Source organism: Tachypleus tridentatus, chromosome 10 (assembly GCF_004210375.1).
Source record: "Tachypleus tridentatus isolate NWPU-2018 chromosome 10, ASM421037v1, whole genome shotgun sequence".
NCBI lineage: Eukaryota > Metazoa > Arthropoda > Merostomata > Xiphosura > Limulidae > Tachypleus > Tachypleus tridentatus.
Genome location: NC_134834.1, coordinates 112,161,849 through 112,189,393, shown reverse-complemented (window position 1 = coordinate 112,189,393; position 27,545 = coordinate 112,161,849). Strand labels below are relative to the sequence as shown.

At 34.3% G+C, this 27,545-nt stretch overlaps 1 protein-coding gene across 3 annotated transcripts; it reads left to right on the top strand.

Annotated features, from left to right (window-relative positions):
- Positions 1 to 8,893: 8,893 nt before the first annotated feature.
- On the top strand, positions 8,894 to 18,008 carry LOC143230103 (transcriptional regulator Myc-1-like). Of its 3 annotated transcripts, XR_013016238.1 has the most exons (4): positions 8,894 to 9,340; positions 10,329 to 11,023; positions 14,186 to 15,661; positions 15,699 to 18,008. XR_013016238.1 is itself a non-coding variant. In XM_076463151.1 (3 exons), the coding sequence occupies exons 2-3, from the start codon at positions 10,360 to 10,362 to the stop codon at positions 14,752 to 14,754; spliced, it is 1,233 nt and encodes a 410-aa protein (XP_076319266.1). In that variant the 5' UTR covers positions 8,894 to 9,340; positions 10,329 to 10,359; the 3' UTR covers positions 14,755 to 18,008. The 3 variants fall into 3 exon arrangements, 2 of the variants coding, with proteins under 2 accessions (XP_076319266.1, XP_076319267.1); XM_076463151.1 differs by having other exon boundaries at positions 14,186 to 18,008; XM_076463152.1 differs by lacking the exon at positions 8,894 to 9,340 and adding an exon at positions 9,344 to 9,484 and having other exon boundaries at positions 14,186 to 18,008.
- Positions 18,009 to 27,545: the final 9,537 nt, after the last annotated feature.

Below are 27,545 nucleotides of genomic sequence, written 5' to 3'. Positions count from 1 at the left end.
GTGTTGATAATTTGTAGTTCTTACCATATTCATACTGTTGATATAAATGTGTTGATAATTTGTTGTTCTTACCATATTCATACTGTTGATATAAATGTGTTGATAATTTGTAGTTCTTACCATATTCATACTGTTGATATAAATGTGTTGATAATTTGTAGTTCTTACCATATTCATACTGTTGATATGAATGTGTTGATAATTTGTTGTTCTTACCATATTCATACTGTTGATATAAATGTGTTGATAATTTGTAGTTCTTACCATATTCATACTGTTGATATGAATGTGTTGATAATTTGTAGTCTTACCATATTCATACTGTTGATATGAATGTGTTGATAATTTGTAGTTCTTACCATATTCATACTGTTGATATAAATGTGTTGATAATTTGTTGTTCTTACCATATTCATACTGTTGATATAAATGTGTTGATAATTTGTAGTTCTTACCATATTCATACTGTTGATATAAATGTGTTGATAATTTGTTGTTCTTACCATATTCATACTGTTGATATAAATGTGTTGATAATTTGTAGTTCTTACCATATTCATACTGTTGATATAAATGTGTTGATAATTTGTAGTTCTTACCATATTCATACTGTTGATATAAATGTGTTGATAATTTGTAGTTCTTACCATATTCATACTGTTGATATAAATGTGTTGATAATTTGTAGTTCTTACCATATTCATACTGTTGATATAAATGTGTTGATAATTTGTAGTTCTTACCATATTCATACTGTTGATATAAATGTGTTGATAATTTGTTGTTCTCACCATATTCATACTGTTGATATAAATGTGTTGATAATTTGTAGTTCTTACCATATTATACCGTTGATATAAAAATGTTAATAATTTGTAGTTCTTACCATATTCATACTGTTGATATAAATGTGTTGATAATTAGTAGTTCTTACCATATTCATACTGTTGATATGAATGTGTTGATAATTTGTAGTTCTTACCATATTCATACTGTTGATATAAATGTGTTGATAATTTGTAGTTCTTACCATATTCATACTGTTGATATAAATGTGTTGATAATTTGTTGTTCTTACCATATTCATACTGTTGATATAATTATGTTGATAATTTGTAGTTCTTACCATATTAATACTGTTGATATATAAATGTATTGGCAAATTGTGTTCTTACCATATTCATACTGTTGATAATTTGTAGTTCTTACCATATTCATACTGTTGATATGAATGTGTTGATAATGTGTTGTTCTTACCATATTCATACTGTTGATATAAATGTGATGGTAATTTGTAGTTCTTACCATATTCATACTGTTGATATGAATGTGTTGATAATTTGTAGTTCTTACCATATTCATACTGTTGATATAAATGTGTTGATAATTTGTAGTTCTTACCATATTCATACTGTTGATATAAATGTGTTGATAATTTGTAGTTCTTACCATATTCATACTGTTGATATGAATGTGTTGATAATTTGTTGTTCTTACCATATTTATAATGTTGATATAAATGTGTTGATAATTTGTAGTTCTTACCATATTCATACTGTTGATATGAATGTGTTGATAATTTGTTGTTCTTACCATATTCATACTGTTGATATAAATGTGTTGATAATTTGTTGTTCTTACCATATTCATACTGTTGATATGAATGTGTTGATAATTTGTAGTTCTTACCATATTCATACTGTTGATATAAATGTGTTGATAATTTGTTGTTCTTACCATATTCATACTGTTGATATAAATGTGTTGATAATTTGTTGTTCTTACCATATTCATACTGTTGATATGAATGTGTTGATAATTTGTAGTTCTTACCATATTCATACTGTTGATATAAATGTGTTGATAATTTGTTGTTCTTACCATATTCATACTGTTGATATGAATGTGTTGATAATTTGTTGTTCTTACCATATTCATACTGTTGATATGAATGTGTTGATAATTTGTTGTTCTTACCATATTCATACTGTTGATATGAATGTGTTGATAATTTGTTGTTCTTACCATATTCAGACTGTTGATATGATGTGTTAGTAATTTGTAGTTCTTGTCATATTCAGACTGTTGATATGTATGTGTTATTTGTAGTTCTTGTGATATTCACAGACTTAATATACATGTGTTGTTTGGTTTATCGAGACATTACCACATTACCACCCAACGCCAACTCTTGGTGCTTTTCTGTTACCATCGAATAATGGTATTCACCGTCTCATTATACACCTCCACGGTTGAAAAAGCGAGCGTGTTTCGTGTGACCAGGATTCGAACCCGAAAACCTGAGATTACTAGTCGAGCGCCCTAATACCACCTCCACATACCGGGCTTTGAAAAATATCTGTATATTTGATATGTCTATTTTGGTAATTAATATTTCTTTTCATATTCAAACCAGTGATATGCATGTCTAGTAATTAAAATTCCTTGACATATACAAACTGTTGATATGCATGTCTAGTAATTAAAATTTATAGACATATTCAAACTGTTGATATGCATGTTGGTAATTAAAATTCTTTCACATATTCAAATCGTTGATATGCATGTGTTCGTAATTAATATTTATTGTCATATTCAAAACCTTAATATACAAGTGTTTGTCTGGTTTGGTTTGAATCTCGCGCAAACATACACGATTGCTATTTGCGCTAGACGTCCCTAATTTAGCAGTCTAGGACTAGAGGCAGGTATTCGTCACCACCCAACGCTAACTCGTGGGATATTTTTTTACCATCGAATAATTGGATTCACCGTAACATTATAACGCCCTTACGACTGAAAGGGCGAACATGTTTGTGGTGATAAGAATTCGAACTTGCAATCCTCGAATTACGAGTCGAGTGCCCTAACCACCTACAAATGCCAGGATGTTTTGGATATCCATACCGTTGATGTGTTTATATTGTTAATTAATATTTTTATTATATTCATATCGTCTATATGTATGTATTGATAATTAATTATAATTAATAATTGTTATAACATTCATACCGTTAATATGTTTGTGTTAGTAATTTGTAGTTCCTGTCCTACTCATACTGTTAACATATATGTGTTGGTAATTTGTAGTTCTTGTCCTACTCATACTGTTAACATGTATGTGTTGGTAATTTGTAGTTCCTGTCCTACTCATACTGTTAACATATATGTGTTGGTAATTTGTAGTTCTTGTCCTACTCATACCGTTAATATGTTTGTGTTGGTAATTTGTAGTTTTTCTAATATTCGTACCGTTTAAGCCAGGCCTGGCTAGGTGGTTAAGCCACTCGACTCGTAATCTCAGAGTCGCGGGTTCAAATCCCTGTCACACAAAATATGCACACCTTTACGTCCGTGGGGGCGTCATATGTGCGTTCAATCCCACTATTTGTTGGTAAAAGAATAGCAAAAGAGATGGCGGGGGGCGGTGATGACTCGTCGCCTTCCCTCTAAACTTACTCTCCTAAATTAGGGATGGCTAGCGCAGTAAGTCGTCGTGTAGCTATGAGCGAAATTCAAACCAAACAAACAAAGATACCATTGTCATGTATGTGTTGGTAATTAACATTTCTTGTCATATTGATACTGTCGATATGTGTATATCGGTTATTAATCTTTTTTCATATTCATACCGTTAATATATATATATGTTGGTCATTTACTATCATATTTATATTACTGACATGCATTTGTTTGAAATTAATATTTCTTCTCATATTGAAGCCATTAAAATGTACACCCTTGTGTAAATTAATTGAAACAAGACGGAAAATTACGATTTTTTCAATTTTTTGCGTTTTATTTCTGAGAATGCGAAAATTCTCACCTGGAGATCTGCGAAGATGCAGACTTCTTTGACCCTGTACGAAGAAATGAGTCTCGTCACTGAATAACACCTTTCTCCATTGTTCTTGCGTCCAGTTCTTGTATTTCAGACCCCATTGATACCGTTATTTCTTCATTGAGTTGGTAAGAAGTTGTTTTTTGACTGGTCTCCTTGCCCTTCTAACACAAATTCGAATGACGTAATATTCCTCAAAATTTCGTCATATATCCCAAAAATAGATTAATTCGCTTAATATACATGTGTTGTTAATTAATATTTATAGTGATATCCATAAGCTTAATATACATGTGTTGTTAATTAATATTTATAGTGATATTCACAAGCTTAATATACATGTGTTCTTAATTAATATTCATAGTGATATTCATAAGTTTAATATACGTGTGTTGTTAATTAATATTTATAGTGATATTCATAAGCTTAATATACATGTGTTGCTAAATAATATTTATAGTGATATCCATAAGTTTAATATACATGTTGTGTTAAATAATATTTATAGTGATATTCATAAGTTTAATATACATGTGGTGGTTTGGTTTCTGTTGAATTTCGTGTAAACACACACGAAGGCTATCTGGTAATTAATATTTTTTCTTCAAATTCATACCATTGTTGTGTATATGTTGGTAGTTTGTAGTTCTTATCATATTCATATGTATGTGTTCGTAGTTCTTGTCGTAATTGTACGGTTGTATTTGTAATTAACACTTGTTATCACATTTATAGCGTCGATATATGTGTTGGAAATTAATATTTATTGTCGTAATGTTTGTTTGTTTGTTTTGTTTTTTAGAATTTCGCACAAAGCTACTCGAGGGCTATCTGTGCTTGCCGTCCCTAATTTAGCAGTGTAAGACTAGAGGGTAGGCAGCTAGTCATCACCACCCACTGCCAACTCTTGGGCTACTCTTTTACCAACGAAAAGTGGGATTGACCGTCACATTATAACGCCCCTACGGCTGGGAGGGCGAGCATGTTTAGCGCGACGCGGGCGCGAACCCGCAAATTACGAGTCGCGTGCCTTACGCGCTGGCCCTGCCAGGCCAGGCCTGTTGTTGTAATGAAACCATTGATGTGTACGTGTTGGTAAATAATGTTTATTGTCATATCTGTATTGTTGATGTTCATAATTAATATTTATTGTTGTTGTTTTGAATTAAGTACAAAGCTACACAATGCGCTATCCGTGCTCCGCCCACAACGGGTATCGAAACCCGGTTTTTAGCGTTGTAAGTCCGCACACATACTGCTGAGCCACTGGGGGGCTAAGATTTATTGTCTATTGTCATACTTATAACGTTGATATACATGTTAGGCAATTAATATATCTTGTCATATTCAAACAGTTGATATGTATATGTTGGAAAGTTGTAATTCGTATCATATTCATACAGTTAGCACGTGCATGTTGGTAATTCATATTTGTCGTCATGTCCATACCGTTGATACGTTCGTGTTTGTAATTAACACTTCTTATCGTATTCATACCGTTAATATATGTGTTGGAAATTAATATTTCTTATCGTAAAGGAACCATCGATTTGTATGTGTTGGTAAATAATATTTACTGTCATATTTATAACGTTGATACATGTGTTGGTAAATAATATTTACTGTCATATTTATAACGTTGATACATGTGTTGGTAAATAATATTTACTGTCATATTTATAACGTTGATATACATGTGTTGGTTTCTTTTCAATTTTGCACAAACCAGCAGAAAGGCTATCTTGTAATTAATACTGTATCATACCGCACAAACCAGCAGGAAGGCTATCTTGTAATTAATACTGTATCATACCGCACAAACCAGCAGGAAGGCTATCTTGTAAGTAATACTGTATCATACAGTTTATATGAATGTGTTGGTAGTTCGTAGTTTTTCTCATAATCATGCCGTTCATATGTGTATATTGGTAATTAATATTTGTTATCATATTCATAACGTTAATACGCATGTGTTGGTAATTAATATTTCTACAGTTCTAATAGTCGTACAGTTGGGCCCGGCATGGCCTAGCGCGTTAAGGCGTGCGCTTCATAATCTGAGGGTCGCGGGTTCGCGCCCGAATCGCGCCAAACATGCTCGCCCTCCCAGCCGTGGGGACGTTATAATGGTACGGTCAATCCCACTTTTCGTTGGTAAAAGAGTAGCCCAAGAGTTGGCGGTGGGTGGTGATGACTAGCTGCCTTCCCTCTAGTCTTACACTGCTAAATTAGGGACGGCTAGCACATATAGCCCTCGAGTAACTTTGTGCGAAATTCCAAAACAAACAAAATCGTACATTTATTGTTTATATAAATAATTTGATCATAACAAGGGCTAATATGAGTATCAAATTTTCGGTGGACGTATTGTTCTCCATTGATAAATAACCATTCATTAATAAGATTATTCGCTTTGTTCTCAAGTGAAGAACTGCACAATGGGCTATATATTCTGACACCATGGATTTTAAATTCATAAGTTTACCAGTTTACCTCTAAGCGCGGGGGCATATTTATAATAGCAGTGTTAATACCATCTAACTTAAGACTAGTAGCTGATAATTGTGAGATATATTGCTTTATTTCTTCCAGGTTTTTACTAAAAAGTATGTAAGCATTACTCTACAACTTGAACAGTTGATAGAAGGAAACAAGTTTAACCAATATGAGAATATTCATTCTGAGCTGGTTAAGAGAACATTGGAAAGTTTATAAAAGGTTCTTCAACCAGTTAATATTTCAACAAGGATTTTAAATGAGAGTAAAGACTGGGTGTGTGAGCCCCTTTCTAGTATTTTCATCAGTCCTTTGAAGAGTTGGCAGGTACCAGCAGATTGGAAGTTAATGTAACCTCTATTTTAAAGAGAAGTAATAAAAAATATCCCAGTAATTATAGGCCTATTAGTCTTACATTAGTGTGAGGATAAGTTTTGGAAAGTTTCATAAAAGATGCTCTGTAAAGTCATTTAACAAAATGTATAGATTTATTGGATAGTAAACATGATTTCACTAATGGAAAATATTGCCTTACGAATCTTTTGCATTCTTTGAAAATGTTACAGGTTATTTAAATACGGGTAAAGTTGTAGATCTGATGTATCTGGATTTTCAGAAAGTGTCTGACAAGATGGAATATGAAAGCTTATAAAATATTATCTCAATAGGTGTAGGGGATAAATTAGCAAATTGGATAGAAGAGTGGATTGATGAAAGAAAGCAGAGGGTTGTTACAAACAAACTGGATTAATGTCATAAGTTATCTACCTCAGAAGTCAAACAGAAGACCTTTGCACTTTTTGATTGACATCAATGACATAGATGGAAGAATGGTCAAAATGTTATTTAAATTTTAATTGTTACTAACTATGAAGAGGATGCTGCTGATTTAGTGAATTAGAGAAATAAGTGATTGATGAATTTTAGTCACGATATATTGAAGATAATGCGTGTGAGTTATCATAATTTGAATTTTAAATATAACTTGGATGGGAACAATTTCAACATTGTTATGAAAATGAAAGAATTTTACAATAATGGATGATGAGTGTTTAAAGCCATCCAAGCAGTGTGATGTTGATAGTGGTAAGACAAATAGGATTTCATTCATTATCCACAGAAATATTGAATATAAGTTTTGAAAGGTTATGATTTCATTGTACTGGTCACTGGTTAGGTCACAGACGGCATATTAAATTCAGTCTTGGGCACCTTACCTTAAGAAAGACATTGAATTGTTGGAAATGATTCATCATAGAAGGGATACTAGAACTGCGCCTAGAATGAAGGGGTTGTCATATGAAGAGAGGCTGAAATCTTTCGAACTTGCCTACCGCTAGTACAGCGGTATGTCAACGGATTTGCAACGCTAAATTCAAGGGTTCGATTCCCCTCGGTAGGCTCAACAGATAGCCCAATGTGGCTTTGCTATAAGGAAAACACACACAAAAATACTCTTTCGAACTCCTTTCTCGTGAAACAATAAAAGTTGGGGGATCTGATTGAAATGTTTAAGATTGCAGAAAGAACTAACAGTCTTAAGAAATCTGTTTTTTCATATTTAAAAGTAAAAATAGTAAGACTATGAGACACAAATATAAATTTTGGCAGGGAAGGAGCCATCTTTTTCTAAGACAGTTTCATTTTTCTAACGGGGTGGTTGGTCTTTGGAATGAGTTGCCTTCAGATATTGTAGAGGAAGTACATTTAAATGAATTTAAGAAAAACCTTGATAAGTATATGAATTATAAGGGCTGGATTCAAGGGTTATTTTATTATTAAGTTGATTCAGAAGATGGAACAACAGGTCCCATGTTGTCCCAAAACGTTATAACTAAATTATTTTTATTACGTGTGTGTGTTTTTCTTATAGCAAAGCCACATCGGGATATCTGCTGTGCCCACAGAGGGGAATCGAACCCCTGATTGTGGCGTTCTAAATCCGTAAACTTACTGCTGTACTAGCGAAGGGGGCCTTTTATTAGGTACTATTATTATATATCATAGATGGCATTTATGATTTTTTAAAATAAAACGTTTTCTTCTTCAATGTTACATACGCTTACAAGTGCCTTATCTATCACACTATTAGTTTTCATAATAATATTGCAATTTCATTGTTATGTGAACTATTTGGAACATAATACTCTAGTGGTCAAAACTTTGTATGTATTCAAACATGCAAAACCACACTTGACTATCTGCGGTGTCCAAGCGCTGGCAAGCCCATAAACTCGTTTGGTAATAAATAAGTTTTGTGGAACTTAACACATAAACTGTTGTAGGAATACATTTCACAAATGATAATTTCTTGTGTTGATTTATTAATCAATAAATTCATATATTTAGAATAATTACTAATTTTATATGTTATAATTTATATCTGGCGCTTTGTCGAAATCTAATTACTCATAAGGTTTAATTTTGTATTCCATCAACGCACGAAATACAAACTCATTATGAACCAAGAAAACCCGTTCTTCCCAATACAGTTATTTAAATACTCACTATTCAATGTTACTCACACTTTTTCAGCAAGAACACGTGGTAGATGAGTTGATACGATGGGCCTTCATCAAGTTCCACGTACTTGCTTTCCCGCCGTGTATGACCGCAAATATCCACTGCAGTTTAGTATTACTCCGCTAAGCTAACTACTTCTCATTTCCTATTAACTTAATACGCCTCCATATCTTCAGAAAAATGTAATGTATTAGTCATAAAACATTGTAAAATGTCAGTGTGCTACATATTATAAATCCATTTTAACTTTCATTGCATAACACTTTTATTTCTTGATTGGGCGTTAAACGTGCGCGAAGTGATACGTCTTTCTGCAGAAAAATACTTTACTACGTTGCAACTTGAGTAAGCAATGCAGTTGGAGCAATTGATATAGAAGTGTTCGTTGTTTGTGCTTTGTTAATGTAAACGCTCGCGCCTATTCCGTATTTCTTTGTGTTCCTCCGTAAAGTTTACCTCATTAGACTGCAAAAGTAAAAGGTAGGTTTTATTATCGATATCTGTGTGTTCTTGTTTAAGTTTGGATTTAAATCACTGTCAACTGAACGAACAGCACGTGATATGAATTAGCCGGCCGGTGCACAGGTTATGGGTGTATCCAAGACGAATTAATGTACTGATATGGTATGCATGCGTGTTACTTTGTTACACATTCTTCAGCTTTTAAAACATCCAGTTTTCTAAAATGAATGTGATTTAATATTAAATATAGCTTAGATCCAGCTGTTAAGGTAAAGAACAAAGTTAAGGTACTACACGTAAACATTTAGATACGAATTTAGTAAGACTATCTGATGATAGTATTGCCGGCCTCGTAACTTTGTATGCTAAGCACGTTTTAAATCCCCCATTAAGCCTCGGTTTGGTATGTTGCTTTATGCATTATTAGTACATTTGTTTCTCAAAAGTTAGAACTGGAAATGAGTCTCTGAGTTGGATTTTTTTAAAATCTATACAGCCAGCAACTTGTTAATGCAATGTGAAATTTTGCGTCGGGTCTCGATTAATCAAAAATTAGACTAAAAGTGATCCAATACTTGTTAATGTCAATGTTATCTCTGTTAACTAGCAGTGCAAACTATTCCAAAATCCTTGAAATAAATATATTATTTATATTGCAATACATGGAAAGAAATTAGTTAATTATTTGTGTTAAACTCTGGCATGCATCAAATTTCTTTAACTTGTTTGAATGTCGTATATTTTCTGATAATTTAACTAACGTTATTATAAAGCAGTAAAATAATAAGTTACCGTATCAATATGCTCCTTAATTTGGACAAATCAACTCGTAGTGCGTGTAATTTCTTATTATTAACAATAAAATAACATTACTACTACTAATACTAGTTTTAGTGGTATTACTATTATTAAAGCAACAAACACGAGCGTATTATTGAGTGTTATACTTGATATTTTATCTTGGGTTGATTTTAACGTGTTCTTATTTGTTGTTTCTTTTAATAAGATATGGTTCAAAAGATTTAAGCTGAAACAGAATGCCGTCTCTAGTGGACACCGACTTTTATATTAACAAGGATATTGCAGCTCTTGGTGAAGATGATTTTCCTTGTAGCTTTGCAGAAATAGAAGAATTTCACAACACTTCCACGCCAAGCGAGGACATATGGAAAAAGTTTGATCTTATCACTCCACCCTTGTCTCCAGACAGAAAAATAGCCCATGACTATCGCCTTCCCATTAGATATGACCAGTCGCTGAGTTTTGAAGAAGAATTCGAGAGTAAGCCTAGCTATTTAAATTTAGGGCTACACAGTAACTGTACATGGCTAGACCTACACAGTGATTTTGCTCAGATCAAACAGAAAAAAGGTTTAAAGGCCGAAGTTCGTCATGATTGCATGTGGTCTGGTCAGTGTTCTGGTAGCTGCGTTTACAAAAGTGACAACGCAGACCTCGGTAATATATTAACAAAATCTAATGCAAGTGAAGCAGAACTTGCAAGAACTAGAGAAACAACACTTGATCGCGGAAACCGACCTTCGACTCCTTTAGAAGAAGTGTCCAGTCATTGTGTTGACCCTTCCTCTGTTTTATCATGCAGTGTAGGTTTTTTTTTGAGTGATCACAGTTATTTTCAAGCTACAAAAAAGGATACGCCACCTTCTTCCAAGCAAAATTCAGATGTCCAATCCGATTCAGGTAATGATTCAAATTATAAGTTTTAGATTTACTTATTTGTTGTATTCGGTAATAGTAACGTTATTTTAATATTAATATTTTTAATTTGTGTAATCTTTTATAATACATATGTATGTATACTTAGAGTATATGAATAATTACAAATATATAACTAAAATTGTAAGATGGACACTGTTGGAAAACTGGAAGTTCCGTTACTGTTACGCTTGTAACTGCGTGTTAATATTGGTTGGTAATTGTATAGCAGTCAGAATAGTAAATTGTTGTTGGTTAGTTAAGTGTGTTTAGATTGTTTAAAGTAGTATATTTGTTGTTGTTTTTTCCACAATATATGTGTTTATTCGAAATAACAATTACAAGCCGTAAGGCACCGGTATCAATTCTGGCGCGAAATTTCTTGGCGGCAATTGCTGACACTGTCGGCTTTGCACGCCTTGATGACGAAGTTTTTATCCGCTACATTATTGCGTCATGAGTCAGTAAACTCTCCGTTACGAGACGATTGCATATTATGATGAGAAAATATAAACATCTTGTGCTGCGTTGTAATTAAATATGACAAGATTATCCAGGGTGAAATAATATTATTGTAAGTAAAATAATTAGTATTTCAGCCATTTTTGTTACAAACATTTAAGTTTTAAATACTTAAGCCAAAGCAATTTGTAGAAAAGTTGATAAAACAATAAATCTAGAACATTAATTTCACAGAAAGAACAAAAACAACGTTCGATATGCCTGTGCTACTTGTTAGATTTTATTTTATATACTTAACGTAAACTAAATAAATATGTATAGGGTATATTATTTATTATTTAGTTAGTTAGGCACCTACATATTTATACTCTAGTTAGTATTTATGAAACTTGTAAATTTTAATTCAAACATGAGTCAGCTAAAGTTCGATTCATTCTAAAAATGAGTTAGCGTCTTAGCCATTCCATGAATCACCCACGTTACGTGTCAAGACTTGTTGCACCACCTATTGACCTTCTATGACACTAACTGTGTGGTGGGTTGCTATGGTAATATCAGTCATATGCGTTGGTTTTAGCTGAATTTATTTATTTTTTATAAATAGAAATATATTTGCTAATGAATGGGAAGTGAAAACGAATTAAGCTCATAACGATGTTGAAGGTTTATAACGATAATAAAGAAACTGGTTCTATTATATAAGTTATAATAATTCAACTTATCCGACTCTTTTAAGACAATGCTATAAAATCGGAGAACGTGCAGTGGTTAGGTTAGTCTCTGGCGTCGCAACACTTCCAAGTTCCATCTTTATTCCCAGCTTGTAGTATGTTAGGTTGTTGGTTATTGTGAAGTGTATTATTAGTTCGGTGTTTGATTAGACTGCCTAACTGATTAAAATGTAGAGTTTGTGAGAGGTACATTAATAGTGTAGCATATGAAATGATGAATTGTGGAATAAAGTCAAACTGTCTTTTTTATTACAATAAAAATATCTTCAGAAGTTAAATATTAATAAACTATACTGTATATTACCATTCCCTTGTAATTAGTGAGGTCCATGATTGCAGATGAAGTCACGAACTATATTTTCATTCACAACTTCACCTTGGTTGATCACAGAGAGTTATGGCAAAGTTAAAAATCTATAAGATGTTTAGTTATATTATGGTTATTAGAAAACCCCATAATTCTGATAACATAAAGTTGAATAGTTAAAATGTTTTCCATGTTAGGCTCTTTATATTAAAAGGTGCTCGATAATCCCTTAAAAATGAGACATTGACAACCTAAACTGTATAAATTTTTTTTGGTCTTGATTATAGAGCAAGCCTTAAAAAACATTCATGTATATTTAATAAAAACAAATTTTATTAGAGAAAGATTTGAATTTCTTGGGTTATTTGGAATAAGGTACTGATACCCCCCCCCACGCGCGCACACACGCGTATACGAAAGCATCATATTATTAACACGAAACAGGATTGAAGTTCAAATTTTTATTGCGATTAAACTTCTTTGAGATAACATCAAATCTATTATGAAAAAATTAAATATTACATTAATAACTTGACTTACTGGGTTATGCATTTAATTTTTATGTAAGATTCTTTACTTGGAAAGAATTTTGGGAAGCAGTTGAGTGTTGAACTGTTAAATGTTAACTGACAAATGAAACAAAAATATCGAATTAACGTCAAAGTTCATTTAGAAGAGAAGAACAAAGATAATACACCGATAATCCAGTTTATTTTAGTTGGTCTTCTTTCTTAGTTTTAATAAATTCCATACATACTCGGTAGAATTGCTTTACAATACAACTAATATAATTGTACAATCTACCAAAACGTCAACCGTAGGTAGGCCTATTAATTAATACTGAATAAATTACTGTAACATTGGGCTACACGCCATTTTAGAAAGAATAGTTTGTTTTTTTTCTTTTGTTCCTAAATGGTAGCTCGTAATCAACAGAAGCAAAAATGTGTGTCATAAAGTCTAAAGAGTTTCTGCCCCTTAAAAGTGCCAGACGAGTAAGAAATCCGTGTGATTGTTCAAGACTTTTAGTGTGAGGATGCTTCCGACAGGAGTCGAGAGATCTGGTGATAAAAATAATCGTTTGTTGGTGAATGTTCTAGTAGGCCGGTGATGCTATTGTTAGAGCAACTGATTGACAGTTTTCTGTAACTCATTTCATTCATATGAACAGCTTTTTATCTACAGTATAGCCTGAGACGTAGGTTATGACCTTCAAATAAACAGCACTATATCTTAACCGTGATCTGGGTCGTTTTGATTCTAGTAAAGTTTAAGAAGTCAGTTCAAAATCAGGCTCTAATTAAACTTGTTACTTATCACACACGTGTATATATTATATTAATGATCAGAAGGTGTCATAATGTCTCGCGTTAGGCTAACACAACGTATTTTAAGATATATTTATAGACCTAACGATTTTAAATTTAGCATTATAAGAACTTCGAATACGATCCTGGGCTTTAGAGAAATGTGCAGTATCGTGATAATGGTTGATATAATAAATTTAAGTAAGTGTTGTTTTTGAAAGCCCATTGAGAATTACTGGAACAATACGATGCCTAAACTTTGTTTTTATTTTAACTCTTCCATTTGCAAAACAAAAAAGAAAAAGATCATAAAAAAACTCAAGTTGTTAATTTGTTTCAGACGAAGAAATTGACGTAGTGTCGGTAGACGGAGCTTCACATTTGACTAGACATATCAGACGACCACGGAACCTAGCCTGTTCTGTCAGGAAGGGGCGATTAGGTTTGGCAGCCCAACCCACAAAACGTCCAACATCCCCCGATTCTGCGAGTAGCGACTCGGGATTTTCCTGTAGTTCAGTGGCCCCCACGAACTCCAAGAAAAAGTTCCGGGTGAGTGGTAGTGTAGTCCGATCGACCGCACCGGTTCCCCAGAGCCGGTCATCTTCGGATTCAGAAGATCCAGTTAGGCGTAAGGAACACAATAGCATGGAGAGGAAGCGCAGAGACGATTTGCGGCTAGCGTTTCAAACCCTTCGCGAACAAGTGCCAGACCTCAGCGATAACCCTAAAGCTCCAAAGGTAGCTATTTTAAAGAGAGCTGCTGTGTTCGCAAACCAACTTAGTAGCAATGAGCAACGCTTACAGAGAACACTCCAAGCTCATATTCAGAGAAGAAGCGAACTACAAAAGAGGCTTCACCGGTTACAAAAGGCTTGTTTTGTTAGAAGTGTTAGAACAAATAACTAAGTAGTAATAGTTGACCATATGTGTGCCTGACTTTACTAGAAGTATGTATAAACATATATATTATGTTTGGACCTAATCTGAATAGTGTAGTGTTAATTTTTGTATAAAGAAATAATAAATAAAACTAGGTAGTTTTTTTTAGTTTCAATATCGCTTATAATTTGCTTTTTTAAAATATTTTGAATTGATTTTTTTTTATTCAGTGTTACGATTTTGAAAGATCACGAGTAATTATTAATTTGTCGAGGCCTGGGGTAGAAACATTGAAATCCAACAAAGCATTTTACAGTTAGTTACCAAGCGATATTACGTGTGAGTAATGGAATCATACATTACGTTAGGTTGTTTGTGAAATAAGATATAAAAACAGCAGGAAATTTTACATAAAATACTTTAATATTATTGTACTAACATCAGTTTTTGTTTTTTTTTTATTTTCGGACAATTTGTTACCATAATTACCATAAAGAATTGGAAAGATGTCAGCATACCATCTGACTTACCAAAATGAACCATTTTCCACGTCCTTCTGTGTATTTAACATTCACAGTATTTAGTATTTCAAGACCTATTTATTGAAACGTAGACGTCTGCACTGATATTTCCAAAACTTAAATTTATCGCTGTGAGGGACATCCATCCAGTTTACAAACATTGGTTCAAGCTTTTCAAAACAAGGTGTCGTTTTAGTAGCTCCTTACCAAGTGTCCAATAACTAAAATAAATATATTTTTGATCACTTACACTGTATCATAACCTAGGTAAACTTGTGACCTTTTACAAAATAATGTTTCTGGAAGCTTCATCGTCATGTAAGGCCTTACATTAATGCCTGTGTTGTATTTACATGTGTAGGCTATTATTTTATCTGTTAGTTTTCATATATCAGCAGGTAAGAGGAAAATAGGTGTGCAGTATCTCCCCCAGGCTTGATGTAGGGGGAGGTGTTTTCTGTCACTTTCATTACTAAAAATGTTCCGGCATCGATGTGTATCAGAATACAAAATTAATTTTGTGTATAATACTTTTTTTCCCGATAGATGTTATTTGTGCCTTGAAGATCTTAAGGTGTAATATTAAATATTGTTTAACATATTCGATTAAAGCGTGTTTTTTGTTATAAGATTCCAGTGGTGGTACCCGCTGACGGTTCACTAGTCTGAGAGTGTATTACTATAACACACAATTACGTTAGCTCCGATTGTGTATTTTCAATAACATAATCCTATTTGATACAAGTATTGTGATAAGAACTTTTAATAACTACAGACGTAAGGAACTGTTTGAAAAAGCCACTTAGTAGCACAGTGGCGACCTCTCGGGAGATTATCTGCAATGTTCTTTTTTATGTGTGTTTGTACTCCAAGGTTATAGGAATTTTTTGTGTGGAAATACTACTATGAAAGTTTTTCAGTTCACATAACATAAACACTGCTTGTAGATGTATCATATCTGTATTTACTTTCTGATCGAACTGGGGTTGGAACTGTACTGTATCGAATGTATTTTGATAGTTTTATTTTCGTGGTGTTTTATCTTGTGTTTAATAACCTCTACAAGAATATAAAACTCCTTATGGCTGTTTTAACTGGCCGTGAAAGCCTAGCTAGACTTTCTATATTAATATTTAATAATGTGTTTTTGTTTGTTTCTGTTTTGTAAATACGTACCATTATTAACTTTATACCAGATATTTATATATTTGTCAATACTGTCAGTATTGAGGTTGAATGCAAGCTACCGATTTTTTTTTAAATTATTTTTTCTAATCTCCGGATAAGGGCAGTTAAACAGACGGTTTTTAGGCTTAGGAAACTTTATCTTTTGAAAGAAAACAAAAAACGCTAGCTTTGTTTTTGTACTAGTTTGATTCTCGAAGTGTTATCGTTTTTTTTACAGAAGTTTTTGGAATGTTTTTCAAGTAAGTTTATTTGCAAATACATGTTTTATATTTTTGTTCTATAAATTGTTTTTCTTTGCATTTGTATGTTATTAAACGTGTATTAGTTGAGTAGCATTAAGTTATGCATTTAATAACCGATTTTGAATATAATTTGATAGTAGATGAAACATTATGCGTTAATTACACTTTCTAAAGTTGCGGTCCCAATTTTCTCATGAAAATATAATTCGTTAAAAAAACAAAAAACCTAGTTTCTCGTTTAAACTGATAAAATGACAAATCCAAAGAGGCGAGTCGACAGTGTTTAATGTTGACTAGTGGAATATACAGGCTCCTCGCCAAGACAGCTTTACAGGTTGGAGTTATGGGTTTATTTTCTTTTTAAATGTCCTTGTTTACCCCCCAAGCATACGTGTATCTCGGATTGGGAACCACTGTTCTGGAGGAATGTGTTTAATAAAATAAGGTGGTTAATGAACGGTATTAGGGTTAAATCACTGGTCTCGTAGCTAGGTTATGCAAGATTCGCATAAGCTTTTCTGTCATTTCTTAAGTAATTTGTATTTGATTCGAAACCTCATGTAATTAGGAGATAATTCTCTATAAAGACGGGGTGTGGTTCACTGGAGTCGGTCTGCTGTTGTACCTTGTTAGAGACAGTATGTCGTTCACTGGAGTCGGTCTGCTGTTGTATTAGGGTTAAATCACTGGTCTCGTAGCTAGGTTATGCAAGATTCGCATAAACTTTTCTGTCATTTCTTAAGTAATTTGTATTTGATTCGAAACCTCATGTAATTAGGAGATAATTTTCTATAAAGACGGGGTTCACTGGAGTCGGTCTGTTGTTGTACCTTGTTAGAGACAGTATGTGGTTCACTGGAGTCGGTCTGTTGTTGTACCTTGTCAGAGACAGTATGTGGTTCACTGGAGTCGGTCTGTTGTTGTACCTTGTCAGAGACAGTATGTGGTTCACTGGAGTCGGTCTGTTGTTGTACCTTGTCAGAGACAGTATGTGGTTCACTGGAGTCGGTCTGTTGTTGTACCTTGTCAGAGACAGTATGTGGTTCACTGGAGTCGGTCTGTTGTTGTACCTTGTCAGAGACAGTATGTGGTTCACTGGAGTCGGTCTGTTGTTGTACCTTGTCAGAGACAGTATGTGGTTCACTGGAGTCGGTCTGTTGTTGTGTCTTGTAATAGTAGATTATATTTATTCGTTATCATAACAGAGATCTAATATGTTCATAATCATTGATTTATGCAGAATACTTAGAATATTTAATTGTTATAATCACCATGTTCTGAACTTTTTTACGCATGCGTTGAACAATAAATATAATAATGCACTCTGAAATTGTGTGGTTTATTCGTATATTTTTGTAAGGAACTTGTATCCTGAAAATGTATCATTTCTTGTTATTGGTTTATATTAAGTTGCATTTTCTTTTTGGAACGGATAACAGAAATAAAACATTCTAAGGAAAGCGTAGTGAAAAATACCAGTATCCTTCGATTAATTAAATACATTGTACCCGTATGTCGTTCAGGCAGTAACGTGTCTTTAACACAGACAAAACTCTCAAGTATGCATATCACAGTCACGTGACTAATTAAGAAGTCCATGTTTCTGTTACTGTATTGAATTTTATTACTGTTTGACACATTTCAATGCTACATGCATAACATAATGTTATGCTTTCACTTTAAATTTGCATAGTTATGTGTAAAAAAAAAAAAAAAGTCACGAATCACGCGACTTTTGGGTCAAGCCGTACGCTATGATAGTTCAGAACCGACCGAAAGTTGAAGGACCACAGAACCAGATCACCTTGTAACGTCCCTCCCAGACTTATCGACCAACTACCTTCATTTTTTACGTTGCTTTGTTGATTGGCATATTTCCAAGCTCGCTATGGATGAGCTGGTGATGTAGACTTATTACTTTTAACTCTCGAAGTGACCAAAATATGTTAATAAAAAACAACCTGTTCTAATGTTAATTACCAAGATGTCAAGGTAACAACGATAACGTCGTTGCTGTTGCCTCTTATTCAATATTTTTGAACCCCACCCCACAGTGACAGACTTACAAAGCTAGAAACATGGTTTGGATACCCGTGGTGGGCGGAGCACAGATAGTCTATTGTGTAGTTTTGTTCATATCTTCAAACACAAGAGCTCTTTTCCAAAAAAACTTAGTCTCATTGTAAATGGTTACAGAAGGCAACCCATTGTGGCTTTGCTCTTAAAACAAACTGTTTATTTTAAGTTAAACTATAAATGTTTTTCTTAAACGACTTAAAACTTCACACTGTTTTCAGTATAAAGATGGTAGTACACTACGAGAATAAGATATGTTACCTGCTGTTCAGTATAAAGATGGTGGTACACTACGAGAATAAGATATGTTACCTGTTGTTCAGTATAAAGATGGTAGTACACCACGAGAATAAGATATGTTACCTGTTGTTCAGTATAAAGATGGTGGTGCACTACGAGAATAAGATATGTTACCTGTTGTTCAGTATAAAGATGGTAGTACACCACGAGAATAAGATATGTTACCTGTTGTTCAGTATAAAGATGGTAGTGCACTACGAGAATAAGATATGTTACCTGTTGTTCAGTATAAAGATGGTGGTACACCACGAGAATAAGATATGTTACCTGTTGTTCAGTATAAAGATGGTAGTACACTACGAGAATAAGATGTTACCTGTTGTTCAGTATAAAGATGGTAGTGCACTACGAGAATAAGATATGTTACCTGTTGTTCAGTATAAAGATGGTAGTACACCACAAGAATAAGATATGTTACCTGTTGTTCAGTATAAAGATGGTAGTACACCACAAGAATAAGATATGTTACCTGTTGTTCAGTATAAAGATGGTAGTACACCACGAGAATAAGATATGTTACCTATTGTTCAGTATAAAGATGGTGGTGCACTACGAGAATAAGATATGTTACCTGTTGTTCAGTATAAAGATGGTAGTACACCACGAGAATAAGATATGTTACCTGTTGTTCAGTATAAAGATGGTAGTACACCACGAGAATAAGATATGTTATCTGTTGTTCAGCATAAAGATGGTAGTACACTACGAGAATAAGATATGTTACCTGTTGTTCAGTATAAAGATGGTAGTACACTACGAGTACACCACGAGAATAAGATGTTACCTGTTGTTCAGTATAAAGATGGTAGTGCACTCCGAGAATAAGATATGTTACCTGTTGTTCAGTATAAAGATGGTAGTACACTACGAGAATAAGATATGTTACCTGTTGTTCAGTATAAAGATGGTAGTACACTACGAGAATAAGATATGTTACCTGTTGTTCAGTATAAAGATGGTAGTACACCACGAGAATAAGATATGTTACCTGTTGTTCAGTATAAAGATGGTAGTACACCACGAGAATAAGATATGTTACCTGTTGTTCAGTATAAAGATGGTAGTACACCACGAGAATAAGATATGTTACCTGTTGTTCAGTATAAAGATGGTAGTACACCACGAGAATAAGATATGTTACCTGTTGTTCAGTATAAAGATGGTAGTACACTACGAGAATAAGATATGTTACCTGTTGTTCAGTATAAAGATGGTAGTACACCACGAGAATAAGATATGTTACCTGTTGTTCAGTATAAAGATGGTAGTACACCACGAGAATAAGATATGTTACCTGTTGTTCAGTATAAAGATGGTAGTACACCACGAGAATAAGATATGTTACCTGTTGTTCAGTATAAAGATGGTAGTACACTACGAGAATAAGATATGTTACCTGTTGTTCAGTATAAAGATGGTAGTACACTACGAGAATAAGATATGTTACCTGTTGTTCAGTATAAAGATGGTGGTACACCACGAGAATAAGATATGTTACCTGTTGTTCAGTATAAAGATGGTAGTACACTACGAGAATAAGATATGTTACCTGTTGTTCAGTATAAAGATGGTAGTACACCACGAGAATAAGATATGTTATCTGTTGTTCAGCATAAAGATGGTAGTACACTACGAGAATAAGATATGTTACCTGTTGTTCAGTATAAAGATGGTAGCACACCACCAGAATAAGATATGTTACCTGTTGTTCAGTATAAAGATGGTAGTACCCTACGAGAATAAGATATGTTACCTGTTGTTCAGTATAAAGATGGTAGTACACTACGAGAATAAGATATGTTACCTGTTGTTCAGTATAAAGATGGTAGTGCACTACGAGAATAAGATATGTTACCTGTTGTTCAGTATAAAGATGGTAGTACACCACGAGAATAAGATATGTTACCTGTTGTTCAGTATAAAGATGGTAGTACACTACGAGAATAAGATATGTTACCTGTTGTTCAGTATAAAGATGGTAGTACACCACGAGAATAAGATATGTTACCTGTTGTTCAGTATAAAGATGGTAGTACACCACGAGAATAAGATATGTTACCTGTTGTTCAGTATAAAGATGGTAGTGCACTACGAGAATAAGATATGTTACCTGTTGTTCAGTATAAAGATGGTAGTACACCACGAGAATAAGATATGTTACCTGTTGTTCAGTATAAAGATGGTAGTATACTACGAGAATAAGATGTTACCTGTTGTTCAGTATAAAGATGGTAGTACACTACAAGAATAAGATATGTTACCTGTTGTTATTTATCTCGGATGAGTCTCTGATTTATTATATTACGTGCGTTACATCTTACGATTTTAAATAACCAGAAATTTTAATTTAAAGTTAATTGAATATCAATATGCATCAGTTATTAAGATTCATTCAGTTTTCTTTATTAACGCACATCTTTGCAATATATAATGTAGGTTATTACAAATAATGATTTGTATATACGTTTTAGAAACACTCAAACAATATCGAGTCTACTATTTGGTATGGAACTTAATCTTTTATCGACGTTCATTATGAGCAAATTAATTCTGTGTTTATTCACAGACATACTTCTGTTGTCGGCTTGAAGCACACGTAGGTTTTTCATCGACGACAGTACCTAATGTCTTCACAGTAATACTAACGTTCGACGTTAATTCACTGAAGTTCGTAATATTCGAAGTCTGTTAAAGTTCCTGGTCAAATATGTGTAGTTTTCTTATTAATAAGCGTTTGTTACAATTATAGCTTCCGAGGTTTAGAGTATACTGACTGTAGCAGACCAACAGTATTAAACTGTCTCTTCGCGAGTCGATTTAAAAACTTTAGGTGACATTCTCGAAAGTTCAGTTGGCAACAAGGTAAAACGTATATTGTTAATTCTTACACTCGAGAATCTTTTTACAAATTTAGAGAACAGCCGGAACTATAGCAATACACACTTAACATTATAAACTACATGCAATTCTAAATACGTATTTAACGAAAACAAACACTAAATATATAATAGAAAATCCGTTACTGATAAGATCGACCTTTGCTCTTCCTGGATTTTGGTCTTTGTATTTCGCAGCTGTTGAAACGTTCACCAAAAGACTGTGGACCAACTACTTCTATATTAGATGTTAGTCTGCTCCCACGATGGACATTGATTGACCAACGTGTAGTGTATAGAAAGTGATGTCAGGACCCTTTAATATCTTTCACTGTTTAAGACCGGTATCTTGGTTTCATGTACAACAACTCTCATCGATTTGTTGAGAATCATTTTGATATCAGGAGGTAGAATGTATCTATCATGCACAAACAAACAGTTTCCATTTTTTACACTAATATTCTACTTCCTAATGTTATTTATAGGACACTCTGTGCGGCCGTAGTTTTATCTATAAAACTACTGGTAGGGTCAAGGGTGGTAACTTCTACTGTTTTAGTAAAGAACATTTGTATTGATACTTTGTCCGTTGTGAAGTAATTTAAGGGTCAGTGGTTGAATCAAGTTTCTAACACCAATGAATGTTCTTGCACAGTTTTCCAGGAGGACTGGTTTTAGTGATACCTGGCCAGGTGGTTAAGGCACTCGAGGGTCGCAAGTTCAAATTCCTATCACACCAAAAATGCTCGCCCTTTCAGCCGTTGGGGCGTTATAATGTTACGGTCATTTCTACTATTCGTTGGTAAAAGAGTAGGCCAGGAGTTGGCGGTGGGTGGTGATGACTAGCTGCCTTCCCTCTAGTCTTACACTACTAAATTGGGAAGGGCTAGCGCAGATATCTCTCGTGTAGCTTTGTACGAAATTCAAACCAAACAAATCAGTATATTGAACTAGAAGACAGCAGTGTGCAGGGTTAACCGTTGGTTCGCGCACATAGCCAGTAAGTAAGTTGGCGTTACTATCCGAAAATAAATAATAGTACCAAAATTTAGGGTTAGATCTCTGTCGTGGGTACAATGTGATAGCTCATAGCGGTTAACAATAAAGAAAAGAAATGATTCAACCCATTCGGATGTCGACTGTCGAAGCATAACTTGCTTGCGATAGATAAATACGGGATAGCCAAAGAAAACAGGTTAGGGCACTCTACCATCTTGAGACGCTCACTAGACAAGATTCCAGTAGAGGGCAGTGGTCTCTGAAGGTACCAACCTGTGAGTTAAAGAAAAAAATTCAATTGTTTTCGTACTACATCAGAGGTGATGGAATTCAGTAAACGAGCCGAAATAACACGTAATAGACCCGGCATGGTCAGGTGGTCAATCCCACTATTCGTTGGTAAAAGAGTTGGCGGTGGGTGGTGATGACTAGCTGCCTTTCCTCTAGTCTTACACTGCTAAATTAGGGACAGCTAGCACAGATAGCCCTCGAGTAGCTCTGTGCGAAATTCAAAACAAACACATAATAAATAAATAAAAACTTGTCTATGGCGTGTTTGACTTTCAGTTCATATTTTGAAATGCATTTAACAATCTTTTTAACTGTATTCCAAATAAAGCACGTGGGAAATAACTTAAGGCTCATATGGTTAGGGCACTGAACATGAGCACGCTTACCTTTCCAGTCTTGGAGGCTTTATAATGTTACAATAAATCTCACCTTTCGTTTATAGTTAGTAGTCCAAGAGTTGGTGTTATCATCCAGTTGCCTTCTCTCTAGTTACAAAATTAAGCAGATCACTCTCTAGTAGCGTTACGAGAAATTTCAAACAAATTTAAGGTGACGTCACTTGTGTATAAACAAAATGACAATAATTCTACATAACCGGAAACACAACAAAATAACAGGAATTACGATGTTTCAAAATGTAGGAGTTATATGACATGAATACAGAATAATAAATAATTATGGAAACCTACAGGTGATACACATACCAGAGGTACAAACAATGTATAATTATGGAAACCTACAGGTTATACACACACCGGAGGTACACACAATGTATAACTATGGAAACCTACAGGTGATACACACACCGGAGGTACAAACAATGTATAATTATGGAAACCTACAGGTGATACATATACCGGAGGTACAAACAATGTATAATCATGGGAACCTACAGGTGATACATATACCGGAGGTACAATGTATAATAATGGAAACCTACAGGTCATACACACACCAGAGGTACAAACAATGTATAATCATAGAAACCTACAAGTGATACACACACCGGACGTACAAACAATGTATAATTATGGAAACCTACAAGTGATACACATACCAGAGGTACAAACAATGTATAATCATGGGAACCTACAGGTGATACATATACCGGAGGTACAATGTATAATAATGGAAACCTACAGGTCATACACACACCAGAGGTACAAACAATGTATAATCATAGAAACCTACAAGTGATACACACACCGGACGTACAAACAATGTATAATTATGGAAACCTACAAGTGATACACATACCAGAGGTACAAACAATGTATAATCATGGGAACCTACAGGTGATACATATACCGGAGGTACAATGTATAATAATGGAAACCTACAGGTCATACACACACCAGAGGTACAAACAATGTATAATCATAGAAACCTACAAGTGATACACACACCGGACGTACAAACAATGTATAATTATGGAAACCTACAGTTTATACACATACCGGAGGTACAAACAATGTATAATCATGGGAACCTACAGGTGATACATATACCGGAGGTACAATGTATAATAATGGAAACCTACAGGTCATACACACACCAGAGGTACAAACAATGTATAATCATAGAAACCTACAAGTGATACACACACCGGACGTACAAACAATGTATAATTATGGAAACCTACAGTTTATACACATACCGGAGGTACAAACAATGTATAATCATGGGAACCTACAGGTGATACATATACCGGAGGTACAATGTATAATAATGGAAACCTACAGGTCATACACACACCAGAGGTACAAACAATGTATAATCATAGAAACCTACAAGTGATACACACACCGGACGTACAAACAATGTATAATTATGGAAACCTACAGTTTATACACATACCGGAGGTACAAACAATGTATAATCATGGGAACCTACAGGTGATACACATACCAGAGGTACAAACAATGTATAATTATGGAAACCTACAAGTGATACACATACCAGAGGTACAAACAATGTATAATTATGGAAACCTACAGGTGATACACACACCGGAGGTACAAACAATGTATAATTATGGAAACCTACAGTTTATACACATACCGGAGGTACAAACAATGTATAATCATGGGAACCTACAGGTGATACATATACCGGAGGTACAAACAATGTATAATCATAGAAACCTACAGGTTATACACATACCGGAGGTACAAACAATGTATAATCATGGAAACCTACAAGTGATACACACACCGGAGGTACAAACAATGCATAATCATGGAAACCTACAAGTGATACACATGCGGGAGGTACAAACAATGTATAATCATGGAAACCTACAGGTTATGCACACACTGGAGGTACAAACAATCCATAATTATGGAAACCTACAGGTGATACACATGCGGGAGGTACAAACAATGTATAATCATGGAAACCAACAGGTGATACATATACCGGAGGTACAAACAATGTATAATTATGGAAACCTACAAATGATACACATACCAGAGGTACAAACAATGTATAATTATGGAAACCTACAGGTGATACACACACCAGAGGTACAAACAATGTATAATCATAGAAACCTACAGGTGATACACACACCGGAGGTACAAACAATGTATAATTATGGAAACACACAGGTGATACACATGCAGGAGGTACAAACAATGTATAATTATGGAAACCTACAAGTGATACACATACCAGAGGTACAAAAAATGTATAATCATGGAAACCTACAAGTGATACACATGTGGAAGGTACAAACAATGTATAATCATGGAAACCTACAGGTTATACACACACTGGAGGTACAAACAATCCATAATTATTGAAACCTACAGGTGATACACATGCGGGAGGTACAAACAATGTATAATCATTTAAACCTACAGGTTATACACATACCGGAGGTACAAACAATGTATAATCATGGAAACCTACAGGTGATACATATACCGGAGGTACAAACAATGTATAATTATGGAAACCTACAAGTGATACACATACCAGAAGTGCAAACAATGTATAATCATGGAAACCTACAAGTGATACACATGCGGGAGGTTCAAACAATGTATAATCATGGAAACCTACAGGTTATACACACACTGGAGGTACAAACAATGTATAATTATGGAAACCTACAGGTGATACACATGCGGGAGGTACAAACAATGTATAATCATGGAAACCTACAGGTGATACACACACCGGAGGTACAAACAATGTATAATTATGGAAACCTACAGGTGATACACACACCAGAGGAACAAACAATGTATAATTATGGAAACCTACAGGTGATACATACACTGGAGGTACCAACAATGTATAATCATGGAAACCTACAGGTGATACACACACCGGAGGTACAAACAATGTATAATTATGGAAACCTACAGGTGATACACATGCGGGAGGTACAAACAATGTATAATCATAGAAACCTACAGGTTATACACATGCGGGAGGTACAAACAATGTATAATCATGGAAACCTACAGGTGATACACACACCAGAGGAACAAACAATGTATAATTATGGAAACCTACAGGTGATACACACACCAGAGGTACAAACAATGTATAATCATGGAAACCTACAGGTGATACACACACTGGAGGTACAAACAATGTATAATCATGGAAACCTACAGGTGATACACACACCGGAGGTACAAACAATGCATAATTATGGAAACCTACAGGTGATACACACACCGGAGGTACAAACAATGTATAATCATGGAAACGTACAGGTGATACATATACCAGAGGTACAAACAATGTATAATCATGGAAACCTACAGGTGATACACATGCGGGAGGTACAAACAATGTATAATTATGGAAACCTACAAGTGATACACACACCAGAGGTACAAATAATGTATAACTATGGAAACCTACAGGTGATACACACACCAGAGGTACAAACAATGTATAATCATAGAAACCTACAGGTGATACACACACTGGAGGTAGAAACAATGTATAATTATGGAAACCTACAAGTGATACACACACTGGAGGTACAAACAATGTATAATTATGGAAACCTACAGGTGGTACACACACTGGAGGTAGAAACAATGTATAATTATGGAAACCTACAAGTGATACACACACTGGAGGTACAAACAATGTGTAATTATGGAAACCTACAGGTGGTACACACACCAGAGGTACACACAATGTATAATTATGGAAACGTACAGGTGATACATATACCAGAAGTACAAACAATGTATAATTATGGAAACCTACAGGTGATACACATGCTGGAGGTACAAACAATGTATAATCATAGAAACCTACAGGTGATACACATGCGGGAGGTACAAACAATGTAT